The 20,172-nt window shown below is 45.4% G+C and overlaps 2 protein-coding genes across 3 annotated transcripts in view; both read right to left on the reverse strand.

Annotated features, from left to right (window-relative positions):
* RBP5 (retinol binding protein 5) overlaps positions 1 to 20,172 on the reverse strand; it is a 152,145-nt gene that overhangs the window by 63,804 nt on the left and 68,169 nt on the right. The gene's annotated exons all lie outside the window — the stretch shown is intronic.
* LOC138303699 (uncharacterized) lies at positions 16,066 to 18,473 on the reverse strand. Its single transcript, XM_069243029.1, has 2 exons — positions 16,950 to 18,473; positions 16,066 to 16,426 (listed from the first exon to the last, which is right to left on the reverse strand). Exons 1-2 carry the CDS (start codon positions 18,074 to 18,076, stop codon positions 16,315 to 16,317), a joined length of 1,239 nt encoding a protein of 412 aa, XP_069099130.1. The 5' UTR covers positions 18,077 to 18,473; the 3' UTR covers positions 16,066 to 16,314.

Genomic DNA, 20,172 nt, shown 5'->3' on the forward strand with positions numbered 1-20,172 from the left:
TGGGCCTCTTCGCCTATATTGAGTGATATAAGAGAGATGGATGTAAAGTGTCTTCATGGTCACATGCTGTTTGTCCTTAAGGGTTGCCCTGCCTTTTGGTCGGCATAATGGGCTATTATTAGGAGTTACTACACTCTATAGAGGGCTGTAACCAGGGGAAGTTCCTCCGCCATGTCGGAGGTCCGGCACCCCCGCCTTCTGCAGCAGCAGCTCAAATACTTTTACAGTAAAAACATAATAAACTATGTTTACTATGTTTTTACTGCAAAAGGGGCGGGGCCACAGGTGTGACAGGTACTGAGGGGGAGTGCATAGCACTCCCCCTAAGTGCGCATGTATGTTTGGTCGGCCGTCTCGGGCAAGCCAATCATACATGCGCAAGTGGCTCTGTCCAACCCAACAACGCAGTGCCGGATTGGAAAAAGCAGACAGAGGCTCCCACTCTGCCTCGGAGCGCCCAGCCAGGGCGCTCCGTCCAATCCTAGTGCTGCTTTCATGCTGCCAGGATTGGATGCAGGGCAGGCTGGGAGCCTGAGTCTGCCCCTGCAGATGAGGAGCGGTTCGGAGGTGGCGCGGAGCAACAAAACAGGTACGTTTTTGTTTTTTTTGGTTGTGCTCAAAACCCTCCCGACCCTCCACCGCCCACGATGTGCTGTCCCACCCCTTCTCCGCGTCTGGCTGTAACTACTACTTACACATTGATCAGATTGAAAGGCATCTATCTATGCAAAGTTACAATGAAATATGAGTGAAACCTTTGTCGACGGTAATCTAAAGGGTTAACAATCACCACATGATGACCATTTAATATTAGACTACAAATTCATCACATCCACCCATATACTCAACAAAATGTAGATTTAGCTACCAGATACTTCAGGTAAGGCAAAGTTAACTTTTTAAAATGTATCTTTCCAAAATATTTATTACATACCCCATTTCAACACGTTTAAAAAAGTCCAAAAATTACATCTGTGGCTATTCCTTATGTGAAGATAATGTTTGTAAACATAATATTGTATCCTAATTCTTTCTTTCCTATTGAACAGCCAACCCTACTGCAGTGACAACAGCTTTCAGAACTTTTTCATTGTAAGGACATGTTAAACATTAGTTTGCACGCCTTAATTTTAAGTACCATGCCTTATGTGCAATCAGGTCTACTCAGGGTAATTTATAAATATTTTAAAGGAAGGTTCAGGTCTGTCAGAAGTGGTTGTTTTGACAGGTCAATTTGCGGTTAGAACCTGCACTGCGAGGACACTGATGGCAGACCCGCAGTCATGTTTACGTTGTCACTGAAGTGGATGCGCAATGGGTGCTGCAGTCCAATTGTGGCATTTAACTTAAAGTCCTGGGTACCTCTTGGTACCATATTCCAGGGACTTACAGGTAAGTTAAATACACCATTCAGGGGTATACCAAGTCCATCATGTTGAAAGGAGGAGCAGAAGCACTTTACCACTGCACGGCAAGTGCAAAGAGTTTAATATCCAGCAAAAATAGGTTTCAGCAACAAAAAAAAACGGGGGTAGCCCTGCAGAAAGGGCAAGTATTCAAAAACACCATACCAGAGCAACACATCAAGACAAGTCCAAACAAGAAAGGTAAAGTGAAGTGGAAGGAGAAGAGGAAGAAAAGACTAGACTGTGGGATGTTGTCAATTGTGTCTTGACTTCCGTATAGTCGTCCGCCTCTTCAAATTGGTTTGGCAGGGAACTCCACAACCCCTGGCCGTATACAACCAAGCCTGGGCTTTTGTGGCTAAGGGAAGAGGGAGGGAAGACAGCATCAAGGATGGCATAGTTGGGCCACTCTGTGATGGAGGGGCCACAAACACAAGGCATGTCCTTGGATCTGCATCCTATAATCGAATGTCCTACAGAAAATGTGCAATAGGAGGTACAAACTTCACTCTTGAGCTCACATTCACACACTCCTTCTGAAATAGCCAATCACCCTTGGCTAGTAGACCGTGCTTGGCATGAGATTCAGGAAGTGAGAACACGCATTGACAAAGCCTATAGGTCTGGCCTTGGCAAGTGTGAGAGATTGTTTTTATTTATTTATTATTTTCAAAACTAATCAACATGCAAAATAATTGTCATAGTTAAAAAAATGAATGAGCAGGCCAGTAGCCCAGGCATATCAGCTCCACTACTGATGAACACTCCTAATCAGGCGGATGTGCATTTGCAATCAGGCAAGCTGTTGTTATACGCAGTGCCAGCCACCCAATGGAAGAAGTGGGATGACACCCTAGCCCCATAGCGACACCTGAACACACAAATGGATGAAAAGGGCAGGCTGAAAGCTGCTATATATATATATGTACAAATGTGTTTTTATTATTTATTTTTTGGAACACATGAGGCTAGCAAAACAGCTAAAGCTGACTCGAGGCCAGACCTAAAGAAGTTACATTCTGCCTACAAAGGGGGCAGAGAACAGTGACAGAAGTAAAACAAAAAAAAAGTTACACCATCTAAAAGCTGTGTGATATGATGATTGTGACAGACTGAGTTGTAGTAATGGAGGGTTCCGCGGAGAGCAGACACAGTCTAGTCTCTCCGCTGGAGCTTTCGGAAGGAGAAGTGATGGGTGGCGGGCAGGATTGGTTGGAGTTACGTAGGGGTGGCACAAAGGGAGGGGGTTTATAGGGCTGTAGTGGGAGGTACCGGCCTCTTCCGCACTAGCTCATCACGCAGCAAAGAAGTTGGGGGGAGAGAGGCAGCTGAAGAGAATATCGGAGGTTGGGGTCCTGGAAGCCCATTGGACCCTTCAGTCAGGCAAGGCAGCTGGGTTTGGGTTCCGCATGAAAGGGAAGGGTCAGGAGGCTTGTGCGGCCGGAGGGTCTGGCAGTGCGATGAGCACGAGTGGCGCACATGGCCATGAGCGGCGCGGAGAGTCAATGCCAGTGGGGGAGACTGGCAGAAGGAAGGTGATGCCAACGGGGCACAATACGGCCTTGGGGCATTGGTCTGAAGCACTAGAGGGGTCTTCGGCGGCCTTCTCTACTACACGGGAACGGGCCATCGCAGAGATGGCTCACGCCATGGGGGACAGGCACCGGAAGTGTGGAGTAATGTGATGGAGGTTGGTGGAGATGACAGCAAGTGGGAGATGGATGATGATGATGTGGTGGAGTTGGATTATGAGGAGGAGATGGATGAGTGGGAGGACGGGGAGATACATGAAAATGAGGTGAGCGGGGGCAAAGGGAGGGGGAAAGGGCGCAAGAGCGGCGCAACCCCCTCTTTGTTTTCTGTATTTCAGGAGAGCAAGGCGGGTGGGGAGACACAGGAGGCGGTCCGCGGAGTAGTGAGTGGTTGCGGCCCCTGGTTTCCCATGGCAAAGGTAAGGGAGAATGGTGGTCAGTGTGGGGGGACGGAACTGGTGATGTGGGGACTAAGACACACAAGTCAATAGGGGTGGGAGATTGTTCGGTGCATGAGACACCTGGGGCAAGGTCGCCTCAGGAAGGGGATAGTACACAGACGAAGGATTCAAGTGCGACTATGGTTGGTGAGGCAGGGGACAAGGTGCCCGGGGATGGTATGGGGATGGAAGGGGGATGGAAGATAAGAAGCGGCTCCCCTTCATGGGTCTGGTGATGTCTTCGGGCTCCCATGTGGCAGATAAGACGAAGACGAGGATCTGGTGGCACAAGTATGTGGATGTTTTTAAGCTTCTACATAGAGATATACAGGCTAAAGAGGATTCAAAGGAAGAGAAGTGGGAGTTAGCTCACCAGACGCGGGTACCGATAACAATGATAATTGGACCTCAACTTTTTTATATTCGTAAGTATTTACTGCGAGAAATTTCCCAACAGGGCCATGGCACTGTTCAAATACATGGACATTATACGTAATACTCAAATGCATTTTGGGGGCTTTGCATGGTTGAGCTATGATGAGGAGATTAGTGCAAGGGTGAGTGTGAATCCGGACAAGCCATGGGGGGATGTCAATCCAGAATTGTGGATGCAGTGGATGGCGTCATTACAGCCCACGGATTCTACACACACCGCAAGTGGCTTGCCGGTTGTATAACAGCTGTTTCAGTCACGTCCCGCCCAGGAAGGGGCTGGTGTTGGGCTGTGGCCCAGGCATCTATGTCAAGGGCCTGCTGGAACTTCAATAAAGGTTTCTGTCCCAGACACCCATGTAAATTCAACCATGAGTGTTCTAAATGTGGGCGTCGCCATCTGGTCACGCAATGTTTCTCGCTCTCCAATCCAGCTGAACAGTGGGGAATAACCAGGGGTATGGTTATGCAGGGCGCTTCTGTGCCAAAGGGCTCTTACGCCAATTAGGCTGGAGTCTCTATTGCCCTGGCTGCACATGTATCTGGACAGGGACATGGCGTGTAAATTGGAATGTGGTTTCCGGGAAGGCTTTCGAATAAGCTACCAGGGCCAGAGAAGGAGGAGATCGGCAGACAATTTGCTGTCTGCTAGGGACATGCCACAGGTTGTGGGTGACAAACTAGACAAGGAAGAATCTTTGGTCAGAATTGTGGGCAACTTTTATGATTGGCCGATGGAAGACTTAATGATTTCCCCGGTGGTGTGGTGCCAAAAAAGACAAGTGGTGAGTTTCGCCTCATACATTATTTGTCCTGGCCGGAAGGGACATCAGTGAATGATTTCATTGTGCCAGAGGACACACGGATGGTGTGCGCATCAGTGGGTGACGCCATTAGGCTCATTTGCGGGTGTGGCGGGGGATCAGAGATGGCAAAATGTGACATACAATCGGCTTTTAGGTTGCTGCCAATTCACCCAGAAGACTTTGCATTACTAGGGATACATCTGGATGGGGCAATCTATACTGACAGAGTACTCCAGATGTGATGTGCAATTTCATGTGCGTTGTTCGAAGCCTTTATTACTTTCTTACAATGGGTTTTTTGTTAAAGCGAGTGGGCATCAGGAGGTGACTCATTACTTGGCCGATTTCCTTTTTGTGGGTAAGGCAGGATCTGGGTCTTGTGGGCGGGCTCTGGAGTTTTTCCAAAAGCTGGCAGAGGAGGTTGGGGTCCCTTTGGCACCGGAAAAGACAGATGGCACAAATTGCATGCTGACATTCTTGGGTATTGAACTGGATGCGGAAGCCTTAGTGGCGAGATTACCATCTGGTAAGGTGGATGAGATCTTGGAGTTTCTGGAACACATACGATCCTTACACAAGATTGATTTGCGGACGGCACAGACGTTTTTGGGTTACCTCAACTTTACATGCAGGGTTGTCCAAGGGGGGGCAGGATGTTTTGCAGGCGGCTAGCTATAGCCATGTCTGGAGTTGCCATCCCGCACCACAGGATTCGTGTGTCGATAGGGACGAGAGAGGACATCAGTGTGTGGGAAACCTTTCTGACACAGTTCAATGGGGTTTCCATGTTTGTCCGTGAGGAGGACACAATATGGCAAGTTCAGATATTTTCACTTGCATCCGGGGCTGCTGGTTTCGGGCTCTTTTGGGATGAGAGGTGGTGTGCAGAGACATCGCTGGAGAAACTGGCTCCAACAGGGCAGGAGTATTGCCTTCTTGGAATTTTTTCCTCTGCTAATGGCGCTGACGGTGTGGGGGGATGAGCTGGCCAACAGGACTGTAGTTTTCCATGTGGTCAACATGACAGTGGTAGAACTGGTGAACAGACAGAGGGCAAAGGATCTTAGAGTGCTGCGACTGTTGCAGCATTTTATGCTTAGATGTCTATCCTTGAATGTTATTTTCAAAGCTGCACACATACCTCGGGTGTACAACGTGATTGCAGGTTCCCTATCTCGTTCACAGTAGCAACGATTTTGCAGTTTGGCACCAGGAGCAGAACAGAACAAGATAGCGGTCCTGGAGGACATTTGGGAGTGGGGGGCGTGATGATCACTGGGCTGGTGGAGATGTCATTAGCGGAATCCACTCAGAGGAGCTACCCACTGGCAAGGTTGGAGTTTCAGTGTTTTGAAAGTTTTGTAGGGGATTTCTGGTTACAGAACAACAGAGCGCTTGAGTTACCCGCATTACATTTTGTACTGTTCTTGATACGAAAGGGTTTGTTGCCCGCCACGATTGGGGGAAAGCTGGCAGGGGTGTCCTGTTATGGGAAGTTGTTTTTTGATTGCGATCCGGCTAGGGATGACCTGTTGGGAAAAATGCTGAAAGGTTGGGAAAGGGTCAGAGAACGGTCAGTTAAGGTGGTGAGGGAACCGATTACGTTTGAGTTATTATTGGAGTTATTGCATGTTTTACCGGTATGTTGTGCAGATGCCTATGAGCTGGCTTTGTTTTGTTTATGCATGGTGTGGCTGTCTTTTGGGGCATTTCGGGTGTCTGAGCTTTTGGGCAAAGGTAAATCAGTGGTCTTGAAAGTAGAAGAAGTTTTATGCATGGGGAGTGCTTGGACATATGGCTCAGACGGTCTAAAACCGATCAGCTGGGGAGAGGAAAATGGGTATGGTTGGAAAAGGGGGGGGGGGGAGGGGACACAGTGGCTTGCCCGGTTCTGGAGTGGTTGGGTTTTCAAGCACAGAGGACAGCAGTTGGAGGAGAGGGGCATTTAGCCACTCAAACGGTAAAAAGCTCACAGCCTTCCAGTTGTTACAGGTATTACGGATGGCTTTGCAGCGAACAGATAGGCAGGCGCAAGTTTATGGCACACATTCTTTCAAAATAGGGGCGGCTACAGCTGCGGAACATTTAGGATGGGACTGAGCACAGATTAAGAGGATTGGGAGGTGGAGATCTGATGCTGTGAGCGCTATGTGAGGGCTTGAAGTTTGGTCAGCATGGAACGGGGGTAGGATTGTTAGCAGGGTCTTGAATACAAGAGTTGGGGATCTGTCAAAGGTGATATTAAAGTCTGTTTTCTTTGCAGGTTGCGTGTCTGGTCCCAGAAGAGCGAAAAGCAGGAAAGAGTGGTATGAGGTGGAGGAATTTGCTTCCTTTTCTTATGTCTATCATGCTGCATTGGGGTTGTCCTGATCTTCTGTTAATACACCTTGGGGAGAATGATCTAGTGCGGCTGTCAGGGCTCACCCTCCTGCAACATATGCAACAGGACTTGGACTTGCTCCAGCAAAAATTGCACAGCAGTTGCTTGGTCTGGACGGAATTTGTGCCTAGAAGGACAAGTAGAGGGGCAATGAAGCATGAAGCCATGGAAAGGGCTGGGAGGAAGCTCAATCGGGCGATGCAGGTTTTCTGTTGGGCACATGATATCAAGGGTCCGAAACATGAGGAGATCACGGAAGAAGAGGTGGGGCTGTTCAGATCTGACGGTGTGCATCTGTCCGAGTTGGGCAATGCTTATTATCTTACAGAGCTCAGGTCAATTGTGGGCGAATTGTGGGGAGAGAAGATGTGGCTCGGAGAGAAGGTCTAAATGGTGCTATGTTGCAGTGGGTTGCGCTGGTGGGGCAGCAAAACGCTGAAAGGGTTTGTGCTGGGTGGCAGTAGATGTGTGAGGGTGGAGAGTCAGATGCGGGTCTGGCCACCCTTCCAGGGGGGAAAACAAGCAGGTGAAGGATGAGAGTGTGGGGGATGCCCAAAGCAGGTAGCGCATGAAAGGAAAAGGGGGACGTGTGGGGGAATGGAAGTGAAAAGTGAAGGAATGACTGGAAAGGATGACCGAAGAAAAGCTATAAGGGTGGGGGTTTCTAAAGTTGGAATTTGTTTGATAACGTTAAATGTTATGTATAAGATGCAATCCTGTCCTAAATAAATGGCCTTTTACACTGTGCAGACTGCATCACTGACTGTGTCCCGATTTCCCTTTGTAATTAAAGCACACCTCTTCTTTTTACAACTGCACTTGACACTCCGTGTTAAGCTAACTGTTTCAGGTGTACTTCTGATAAACAGGGAGGCACCCAAGCCATGACCCGTTCTGAACATCAGGGCCAGCTTTTAGGCGGTGCCAGCGGTGCGACCGCACCGGGCACTGACCTCAGGGGGGTGCTGTGTTTAGCAATAACTTCCGAAACTTGCCATTTAAAAGCACCTGTTGAAATGTTCCTCATGCGTTTAGCCATCAAGAAATGATTAAAATGTCAAGACACCTCTTGTGATTAATGTTCCTGCTAGAAAGAGAGATGGGAGTTTTGCCTGGTGGCAGTTTTGACTCAACATAAAGTAGCATAGAGGGGTTAATATGCCTGCTGCAAAAACAGAACTATCGGGCATATTTGAAAAAAGTGGCGCTGCACACAGTGTTCTGCCACTTTTCTTGTGCCCCTTAGCGCCCCTCCTAACGCCACCATGTGTGCGTCATATTTTAAATATGGCGCACCATGGCGGTAGTTAGGGGACTAGCGTCAGAATTTTTTATGCTAGTCCAGCGCATTGCAGGATTAGCATCAAAAATGTTGACGCTAATCCTGCAAATCACCCAGAGGACCATTGTAACTAATAGAAGCCTCCTTTTAATAACTGCTCTGAGCAGGCGTTAAAAGTACTGGAAATAAATGATGCATAGAAATCTTACAGATTACTTTGCGTCTTTTTTTTGCCCCCCCCTAACGGGAGGATGTCCCCTATGCATACATTATGCCTGGAGAGGCATAATGTAGCGCAAAGGGTTTGTAAATATGGCGCAGCGTTTTTGGCCTTCTAACGCCACACTAGCTTAAAAAAAATTACACTAATGTGGCGTTAGAATGGCACTAGGGGCTGTTAAATATGCCCCTATGGGGCATATTTATAGAAAGTGGCGCTGCATACCGTGCTCCACCACTTTTCTAGCGCCCCTTGGTGCTCCCCTAACGCCACCATATGTGCGCTGTATTTACAATACGGCACAACATGGCGGTAGTTATGGGACTAGTGTCAGAAGTTTTTACGCTAGTCCGGCGCTTTGCAAGATTAACGTAAAAAATGTTGATGCTAATCCTGCAAAGCACCCAGAGGGTCTGAGCAGGCGTTAAAAGTGCTGGAAAAAAATTACGCAAAGAAAATTTGTCAGATTTCTTTGCGCTATTCCCCCCCCCCTCTAACGGGGGAATGCCACCTTTGCATACATTATGCCTGGCGCAGGCATAATGTAGCGCAAAGGGATGCAAAATGGCGCAATGCATGCATTACGCCACTTTGTAAATATGGCACAGCGTTTTTGGCCTTCTGACGCCACATTAGCATAAAAAAAATACACGAATGTTGCGTTAGAATGGCACTAGGGGCTCTTAAATATTCCACTATATTTTATTGGGCTAGCTGAGTGGATTAGTAAAGCCAGTCTTTACAAGTGCTTTAAAACACACGATTGTATGATAGAGGGGAGCGATGGAGAGATGAGGGGCACGTGTGCCGGGTGGTAGTGAGTGAAACCGAGGAGGACGTCATGGGGTGGGGGGCACCACAATAAACTATTGCACAGGCCGCCACCAGTCCTAAAGCCGGCCCTGCTGAATATCCATCCCAGTTGCCAACATTAAACACGGCTCCAACAGTTCCCGCGCTTTTTAACCCCATTCAGCCTTTAATATTGTCCTTTTCTGACACCTATAGTGGAACGCAAGGAGCTCTGTGGACAACCCAGGACCGAATATGCTCGAATCTAACCCGGTATATATTTCACACCTTTTGGAATATTAATGCACGCTGTCATTGTTAAAATATGGGAGATGTAATGCTCGAACCTAAAAGTTAGTTACAAAACCAAAAAAATAAGGAAAAGTTAGATTTAACGAAAGGAGGGAGCGCTTTGGAAATCTTGGGAATATAAAATGCTCAGAACAACGCCGCCCCCCCAAAAAAAAAAACAATACGAGGCCAGAGAGACATCACGATTGTGAACTCCTATTTAATGAAAATTAAAGTGCCAACAAAACGCTTGATGGGTCAAAAGTTGAGACCCACTCGCAGAGCAGAGTTAATTTAATTGGACAATGGGTGGCAGCAAATACATCAGGTTCCTCCTGAAAGGGGCCGCTGAAGTTTCTTGGCAAACCTCTACCGTTGCCCCCGACCCTTACCTCCCCCCCACCCCACCAATGACAGCTTTATGTTGACGGCACCCTTCTTTAGTGAGTAGAAAAGGCCCGAAATGCATTGTTGAACCACATTTATCTGCCCGAGGACTGAAAGGTGGTGATATATTCTTCTGGGCCCCAAAACACCTTCCCCGCCTGTAATATTCAAATACAATTTTGTGTGTATTCGACCCCTGACCCCCACCACATATTACCAGAAAGAGGGGGTGGGGGTAGTTGTGATCAGGCTCGCATCCCTGCCTTCGCAGTCACATCTGGTTGCTGTGGAGACTGATGTTACAGGGCTGTCGTCCTCTCTCAGGAGCGAGTAAAGCAATATAATACAATGTACGCAGGCAGGCCCCTCTTAGCACAGGGAGGGTGGGCCTTTGAGAGGCCAGTGACTTCTGTCTAGTGCTCAGTTTGTAAATAAAAACGTGCTGGTGCCCAAAGCTCTCCTCTGAAACACGCGGCTGCTGCATTTAAATGTTCCAGCAGAGAATACTGAGGCAGCCTAATCCTGAAGCCATCTCGGGCCTATTTAATCCATTTACAGCCACTCCCTCCCTCAGCTCACTCTTGCAGCTTTCTGATTTCTCTGTTTGTGACGCTTTTTTGTTTTTCTCTTCCTCCCTTTCCCATTAGTGTCTTTTGTTCACAGTAATTGTTTGATGCAGAAAAATAAGTGCCGGCGCTCAAAAATAGGTGCCAGTGCCCCTTACCAAAAACCACCGGCTCAAATTAAGCACTGCTTCTGTCACCTTCAGCTGGTGTGACGCAGAGAATTATCGTGCAAGTTCTTCAAAGACCCCAAATAAGTCTCTATATCCCTCCTTCAGATGGACTCCCGTGAAATCTGCCACCCGAGTAGATGGGGTCGGGATGTAGCTATTAATAGTGCAACAGGCGCAGTGGCGCCGGAGCTCACAGGTATGAGGGGCCCTAGGAATCCCAATTATGGCAGCATTTTACTACCTAATTGGGGAGATGGGGGCCAATATTTGTTGATTTCGTTAGGGCCCATGACACACTTGCTGTCACCACTGTATGGGGTCTCACCCAGGATGTTCTGTCCAACGTGGTGGAGGGTTACCGCAGTCACTGATTCTCCTGCGATGGAGCGCCTCCCTCAGGCCTTAGACAGTCACCATACCACAATATGTATCATAAAGAGAGTCGGTGGAATGACCCTTGTGACCCTTGAAGTGCACTGCTCATAACTGGGTCTGTGGTCGATTGGAGGGATCCCACCCCAGCCCCTTGGCTGCCACTAGAGCGAAACTGTTGGCCATGTTGTACCGCAGGCCCAGAAACACCTGCCCATTGCATAGCAGCCAAGTTACCCAGGTCCATGCATGATCTGCTAATCCAGTCCAGGTATGTTTCCTCATGTCTCTCAAGTGGGAATGGGAGTTGTCATTTCATCTCATTGGATCTCATTTCAAAATTAAATACCTGTATTTTGAACAATCAGTTTACAAATCTGGGCCTGACTTTACCTATTCTGTTGTCATCTACAATGTATACTAGAGGTTTATGGCCCATGCATATAATTAAACTGTGTCCTTATAAATATGTTTTTAAAGACTCAATGACCAAAATGCAGGCAAGTGTCTCACACTCAATTGTGCTATTGTGACACTCAGACTCTCTCAAACTTATCAAAGAAAATACAAAGATATTTTTTTTACCATGAACTATATGGCAGACAAAAACCTACCACATCATAATATTCATCAGCAGCAACCACACATTTAACCGCTCACTGTACATCAGTGACATAAGGTTTCAGAGGAGTCTGCAATATTACTTGCTTAATGTCTGCAAACACCTGGTCTTGCGCCCGCCCCAAATAGATTTGGCCTTTTACACGACAATTTCTTAAATGTTCAGTAAATACAGCTATTCCTCAGTGCAGTGAGAATAGTTCTTACGCAAACCCAGAAAAAACCTAATTTATCCTTATTCAGAGTACACTAACCATCAGTTATCACCAGGACAAAGGCCCTTTTGGCCTTAGTGTCTTCAAGTGTTAATGAAATCATTTGACATTATCATTAAAGAATTTGCATTATTCCCTTTTCGGTTTTATGCCCGTGTCCCTTAAAATTTATAACATCTTCTCAAAATATCATCGTAGGATTGTGCTCAATACTTGACTCAGCAAGAATTATAATGTCTTCTTGAAATGCCAGTGTGCATGATTCCATTCGAAAGAGATATAGGTGGTCATTCTGACCCTGGCGGTCTTTGACCGCCAGGGCGGAGGACCGCGGGAGCACCGCCGACAGGCCGGCGGTGCTCCAATGGGGATTCCGACCGCGGCGGTAAAGCCGCGGTCGGACCGGCACCACTGGCGGGGTCCCGCCAGTGTACCGCGGCCCCATTGAATCCTCCGCGGCGGCGCAGCTTGCTGCACCGCCGCGGGGATTCCGACCCCCCCTACCGCCATCCAGATCCCGGCGGTCGGACCGCCGAGATCCGGATGGCGGTAGGGGGGGTCGCGGGGCCCCTGGGGGCCCCTGCAGTGCCCATGCCACTGGCATGGGCATTGCAGGGGCCCCCGTAAGAGGGCCCCTACATGTATTTCACTGTCTGCTGCGCAGACAGTGAAATACGCGACGGGTGCAACTGCACCCGTCGCACAGCTTCCACTCCGCCGGCTCGATTCCGAGCCGGCTTCATCGTGGAAGCCTCTTTCCCGCTGGGCTGGCTGGCGGTCTGAAGGCGACCGCCCGCCAGCCCAGCGGGAAAGTCAGAATTACCGCCGCGGTCTTTCGACCGCGGAACGGTAACCTGACGGCGGGACTTTGGCGGGCGGCCTCCGCCGCCCGCCAAGGTCAGAATGAGGGCCATAATGTCAGTTTGGGGATTACCGAAGTTAGTCAAAATGAAACATTTTGATGTAGGCATCAACAGGTGAAATAAAAGTAGTAATGCACATGTGTGAAAAATACGTCACATTACCCAACTGTGCAAGCAGCTCCTGGAACTTAGGGAATGTAAAACAGTCCACTATTATTTAATTGTTGTGCTATATAGGGTCTGCTCACATACATAAATCTCCATATTGTTTTTAGCAATAACTATGAATGCAACCCACTTGGAAGTGTCAGATGGTTCAATAAGCCTGTCATCTCAAAACTGTTGAAGTCATCTTCTCAGCTGTTCTCTTGCAATCAGTGGCATGTTTCTTACTTTATGACAAACCAGAGTAACATTATTTTTTTAAAACAATATTTTATAGAATTCTAGAAACGTACACCAGCTTGTCACTAAACACTCCCAATTTCATTACTGTTTCTCATTGATCACTCAAAAGAAAGATTAGTAATTTGTTTCTATTTACCATCATCTTTCCCACTCTGCCCTAGCCTTTACAATTCAAAATCATGTAAACTTTATTAGCTACATTCATTTTATTGTGATCTTTCCATCTCCAATTGTAATACTTTCATTAAATGAAACACCCATGTCTGTCTTGGTCTCACAGAAGGCCAATGGATTAATTTGACATGTTCAAACATATACCCATTCTATGTGACTTAAAACATTTGTTTAGTTATGCTATAAATGGATGAAACTTTTTTACCCCCCAGTCTGAATCAGAGCATGCGGCATCTCCTTACTAATCACTGTGACGTCTGATTTCATGTATCAACTTCTATTTCTCTGCTCTTCACTTAACTTTCCCTTTGTGTTATATCAACATGGACTATTCTGTCTGAAAATCTGCGCATCATGGCATGATGCCCACTCTCCTTGCTCAGCCTTATATAGAGCTGACAACTGCCCGCGTTGGCCATACAGCACCTTGAACCTCTGCAATAACCTATGTGCTTTGTATCATAGCTGTTTTCTTCCTACATTGACTTTCAGAGAATCCTCTTTTACACTGACACAGTCAATAACTTCAGAAGCATCAGGCTTTCTTAGCACTTTCGATGTCAACATCAATTGACCTTCACAATATTCACTCTTTCCTGTAATGATGAACAGTGGTAACATAAAAACATGTTTGGGATTGTCTTGCTGTTGCAAATTACCACTTTTTGGTTTCACAAATATTGGTATACTGAGCGTTCAACCTCGCAGGCAGCAGCAAGGGTCAGCATTTGCAGTCATTGCAATCAGAATATATGTCATTCCACCTCATACTGGGTTTATCCAGAAATATTTCTTACAAAAGTCCTGCACTGCTACTATATAATTGTCTGATCTAAAAAATCTGTTGCCTCCAGAATAACCTCTGGCAGATAATCGTCTATTTTCTGGGCTATGGAACACAGGCAATTAATTTGGATGTTTTTGTCAAAAATAGTGTGTTTGGTTTGAACATAATAATGTGCGGAAGCTAACTGTAGATTAGCATGTGTGTCTATCATGTCTTTGGAAGCATGTGGTGTGAGGAAATACATGCCATAAAAACTATGGCAGTTGTTCCGCACTCACTGAGGCACATTACTCATCCACACGTTGTTTTACAACACACGAATATCCTTGTAGAAGTTGGCACTGGAGATTCTGTCAAGTTTCTACCATATTTTCGCTTGATTGAATGTATTTTGGACTGCAGTGTGTTATTGGAAGCCCTATCCAAGATGGTGTAGTGCTTTCCTCTTATTTAGTTTCTAAGCACTAACATAACACAACAGAAATGCACTTCTGAGGTCAAGGAAGACTTTTATTGTTATTTTATTCTTCCCCAACCACAATGTTTATGAATGAATGACGAATTAGTAGCTTTCAAGTCCGCGTTAATCAAACAAAATATATCAGTTTGCAATATACACAGCAGGTTATATTTATAAGATATTGAATGCAAAGCAAAACAAATACTTCACCGTGTGGGAACTATTCACAGCTTCATCTTTCTAAGGTCTGCAAGCTGAGGACCCCTGTCAACCGCGAGAAAGAGAGATTCATCTACCCACACGGGATTGCTGGCAGCCTGCGCCAAGCTCCAGCACGAGGTCCGGCAGATTCGAATCTGACTCTCTGCAGCCTGTTACATTCGTTACAAAGGTGTGCCCCCTCCTCTCAGACCTGGGAAACTGAGCAAGCCTTTTGGAGACTGGCCAGGTCTCCAAGACTACTCCTGTTCCCAAGCTCAAGGGAAGAGAAACGACGCCCATGTACTCTCTCTTATCAGGTCTAGTCTACTGTGAGAGCAAAACATCTTGGTTCTCTGGTGCAAAAACACAGCTTGGAAAAATACAGAACTCCACGTTAAAGGCAATGGGCAGCTAACCTAAATATCAAATGCAATGTCATGTTAAAGGCAATAGGCAGCTAACCTAAATATCAAATGCAATGTCTAGTGTCATGTCAAAGCCAATAGGCATTTAAGCTGAATACAAAATGCAATGTCTTATATCATGTCAAAGCCCATAGGCAGCTGAGCTGAATATAAAATGCAATGTATAATATCATGTCAAAGCCAATAGGCAGCGGAGCTGAATACAAAATGCAATGTATAATATCATGTCAAAGCCAATAGGCAGCGGAGCTGATCATGTCAAAGCCAATAGGCAGAATATCTAATAGCATGTCAAAGTCAATAGGCAGAATACAGAATGTAATGGCTAATGCAATGTCAAAGCCCATAGACGGCTAAACTGAATACAGAAAGTAATGGCTAATGCCATGTCAAAGCCAATAGGCAGAATACAGAATGTAATGACTAATGCAATGTCAAAGCCCATAGGCGGCTCAACTGAATACAGAAAGTAATGGCTAATGCCATGTCAAAGCCAATAGGCACAATACAGAATGTAATGACTAATGCAATGTCAAAGCCCATAGGCGGCTAAACTGAACAAAACATACCATGTGCTACTGGTGAACATTGAGCAACTAATATGCGCAGTGGTGAAACACAAAGTCATTGGTCAAAACAAAACTTTATCAAATGGCAGGACATTCCGCCCTTTGACCAATGAATTTTTGTTTCACATATCTCATATTTCAAAAAAAAAAAAAAAAAAAAAACATCAGCACAAAAAAAACATTATGATCAAAGTAATCCCTGTAAAGCAATAGAAGTGAATTAACACATTGATCTCATAACCTTTCACATCAGATACATCTACATAGAAAAGACTGGGCATTTTTTTTTTTTTTTTTTTTTTTCTGAATGAGTCTCTAATTCAACAGTGTTAGCAATTTGATGTGGCATGAGTTCTGCTCATGTAAAGGTGCACGGTCCACCTGAAAGGTTTTCTGGAAGGTAAGCAAAAGTCAGAGTTCCATACGAGAGGGGAAAAAAAAAAAAAACACAGCAAACAAGTTGAACTTGAACTGAAGGCGCAGTTTGCGCAAAATGGATCCATGGTGCTGGCACTTTACTCAGCCAGGTTCAGGTTGGGGATTCGGTCCCTTCCCCGACCCCACACGCACACACCGGAAGGGGGACCACACAGCACACTCAGGGACAGTGGCGAAACGTGGTCGGATCTGCAAAAGAAACAAGTATGACTTTTCTTGCAAATAACATTTTTCATTTAAACTGCACCCTTTCTCTTTCTTTCCCTGTTTTATTATCAGGACGTTTTTGGGGCCCTTTGTTATATTTTCTGCAGGTTCTGGAGGATCACTTGGGGCGTCAGCCCACACATCAGCACTGAGGTTTTTATCTGCTGCACCACAGCTTCCCTTTTCTTGCACTGTCAGAAGGGCTGGGGCAGACTCCTTCTTTACCAAACCTCCATTCACTGCATTTTTGCCAATTTGGGCCATTCTGTCTCCAATTTGTATGAATGAATCAGATTCTTTTCTAGGTATCAGCATAATTTCGATTTTTCCTTGGTAATTTGCAGCAATCACTTTCCCTAAAACCTGATCAATTTGCCATTTCTGATCTGGTAACTTTCCTCTCCCCAACTGCTCTGTGACTGCTTGCATGACAGATTGCTTTTGTGCGTGCTGCACAGTTTTTATCAAATCTAGGGGAATGTGCATCTCTCTCATCTCTGCCCACCTGTAAGTGGCCTTTTCACATTTCTGGGGCACCCACATAGCCATCCCCACTAAGGCAGAATTCTGGGTGAACACTTCTCTCTCTGCATTTTTCTCATTAACATCTGCAAGGTAATTGAACCAGTTAGGTGCTAAAACATTATCAAAGAACCAAAAATCAGCATAAAAATGACACATCTCACGTAGCTCTTGCTTTAAAATCTGACACACATTATACAACGCTGTTCCTTCTACGGTGCCAGAAAACAACATTTCAGTCAATGAATCATTAGTAAAACAAACATGCTTTTTATCTTCAGTGGACACGAATTCAAATGGTGCACACAATTTCATTGGTAACTCTTTTATCTGTGGTACTCTAGCCCTGTCTTGCAAGTACCAGATCCATTGTATGATTCTAGCTAGGGGCACTATTTTCTTTCCTTGTTCATGATTTAAATATACATAAGTATTTCCTTCTTGCACTGCGCAGAAACCTAAAGTCTGCATTATTTCATTTGCCAAATCACACGCGCGCAGCTGCATATTATTTTTCACAGTGACCATATACAAAAGTGTTAGGATTTCACTCAAATGAGGGCTATTCTTTTTCCAAAAATCAAACAAGCTAATGAAACTCGGTGTCTCTTTCTCTAAAATCTTTCCTTTTACTTGGGCATTTTGCAACGGTAACTCGTAAATCACATTCTGAGCTCTCTCATCTGTGTTATCAGTTAAGGAATGCATATTGTCTGCCAAAAACCCTGGCTCACATGGAAACTCAGTGCAGCTCGGAGCTGTCTTAACCCCCTCATTACTGGAATGGGACAAGAAAGATTCTTCAAAAACAGCCCTTTTATAACTTTCAGTCGGGCTAATTTGCTCACGTAAATTCCTATTTTCATGTTCCAACTTCCTACATTTCTCCTGCATTTCTCTGTAAGCAGATAAAGGTATCCAGACCTTTCTGTCATCATTACTTCCAAAAGACACGTTTTCTACATATATACAACGGGAATTATTTCTCAAAGCATTATCAGGTCTTTTAGCTACACATGCATTTTCTTCTGTAATTCCCCAAACAGAAAACAATTCACAGTTTTTCTTAGCACCATCAGGCAGTTCATCAACACATGTATTCTCAGACATGGTCTGCCGTGCTACTGTGATTCTCCAAACAGAAAACAATTTCTGTAATTCTCCAAACAACAAAAAAACAATTACACTTTTAAAGTGTGCACTTAGAAATCTACTAACTCGTCAAACCCCTTCTTAATCACCTCTTAATGACCGACCCCACTCCTGGTACCAATTGTAGTGCTTTCCTCTTATTTAGTTTCTAAGCACTAACATAACACAACAGAAATGCACTTCTGAGGTCAAGGAAGACTTTTATTGTTATTTTATTCTTCCCCAACCACAATGTTTATGAATGAATGACGAATTAGTAGCTTTCAAGTCCGCGTTAATCAAACAAAATATATCAGTTTGCAATATACACAGCAGGTTATATTTATAAGATATTGAATGCAAAGCAAAACAAATACTTCACCGTGTGGGAACTATTCACAGCTTCATCTTTCTAAGGTCTGCAAGCTGAGGACCCCTGTCAACCGCGAGAAAGAGAGATTCATCTACCCACACGGGATTGCTGGCAGCCTGCGCCAAGCTCCAGCACGAGGTCCGGCAGATTCGAATCTGACTCTCTGCAGCCTGTTACATTCGTTACAAAGGTGTGCCCCCTCCTCTCAGACCTGGGAAACTGAGCAAGCCTTTTGGAGACTGGCCAGGTCTCCAAGACTACTCCTGTTCCCAAGCTCAAGGGAAGAGAAACGACGCCCATGTACTCTCTCTTATCAGGTCTAGTCTACTGTGAGAGCAAAACATCTTGGTTCTCTGGTGCAAAAACACAGCTTGGAAAAATACAGAACTCCACGTTAAAGGCAATGGGCAGCTAACCTAAATATCAAATGCAATGTCATGTTAAAGGCAATAGGCAGCTAACCTAAATATCAAATGCAATGTCTAGTGTCATGTCAAAGCCAATAGGCATTTAAGCTGAATACAAAATGCAATGTCTTATATCATGTCAAAGCCCATAGGCAGCTGAGCTGAATATAAAATGCAATGTATAATATCATGTCAAAGCCAATAGGCAGCGGAGCTGAATACAAAATGCAATGTATAATATCATGTCAAAGCCAATAGGCAGCGGAGCTGATCATGTCAAAGCCAATAGGCAGAATATCTAATAGCATGTCAAAGTCAATAGGCAGAATACAGAATGTAATGGCTAATGCAATGTCAAAGCCCATAGACGGCTAAACTGAATACAGAAAGTAATGGCTAATGCCATGTCAAAGCCAATAGGCAGAATACAGAATGTAATGACTAATGCAATGTCAAAGCCCATAGGCGGCTCAACTGAATACAGAAAGTAATGGCTAATGCCATGTCAAAGCCAATAGGCACAATACAGAATGTAATGACTAATGCAATGTCAAAGCCCATAGGCGGCTAAACTGAACAAAACATACCATGTGCTACTGGTGAACATTGAGCAACTAATATGCGCAGTGGTGAAACACAAAGTCATTGGTCAAAACAAAACTTTATCAAATGGCAGGACAGATGGCTACTACAGAGTTGTGATGCACTTCAAATAACCTTAGTATGTGTTGCACATGTTGCGTACAGGCTGCCTAATGCTATATGCTGATACCTGACCGGTGTGTCTTCATGTTTTACTGGACTGCAACCAGGAAATGCCCTTGTCTCCCCTTCTCACTGTATTTCTCTGATTGCATGCTTCCTCTTCGGATGTATACTCATACATGGGTAGAACACGTCAGCATCTTGCCATAAAGTCTGATGTCTTTCTTGAGGGATGCTGTCACAGGCAAGCCTGAACCAAAATACAACAACAAGGAGGACAGGGATCTATCATGGATGCAAGCTCCTCGAACATACTACTCTGCACTCATTCCCGAAACATGTCAAGTATTTATCACAAGGACAAATGGATAGGAAAGTAGTTTATTGAAATTCATAGGAGCCCACACATGCCAGGTGCAAAACAAAAGCCAGGACCTACAAGTGCCAGAGCAGTAGAGATGCTGGAACCTCGATGCCAAATGCCGTAAGTAGAGACATGATACAAAAAGAAATATGAAACATATATACACACTACAATAACATATAACACAGTGCCACTCTATTCATTCTCTCTAGCTATTTATAAAGTC

Source organism: Pleurodeles waltl, chromosome 7 (assembly GCF_031143425.1).
Source record: "Pleurodeles waltl isolate 20211129_DDA chromosome 7, aPleWal1.hap1.20221129, whole genome shotgun sequence".
Classification (NCBI taxonomy): domain Eukaryota; kingdom Metazoa; phylum Chordata; class Amphibia; order Caudata; family Salamandridae; genus Pleurodeles; species Pleurodeles waltl.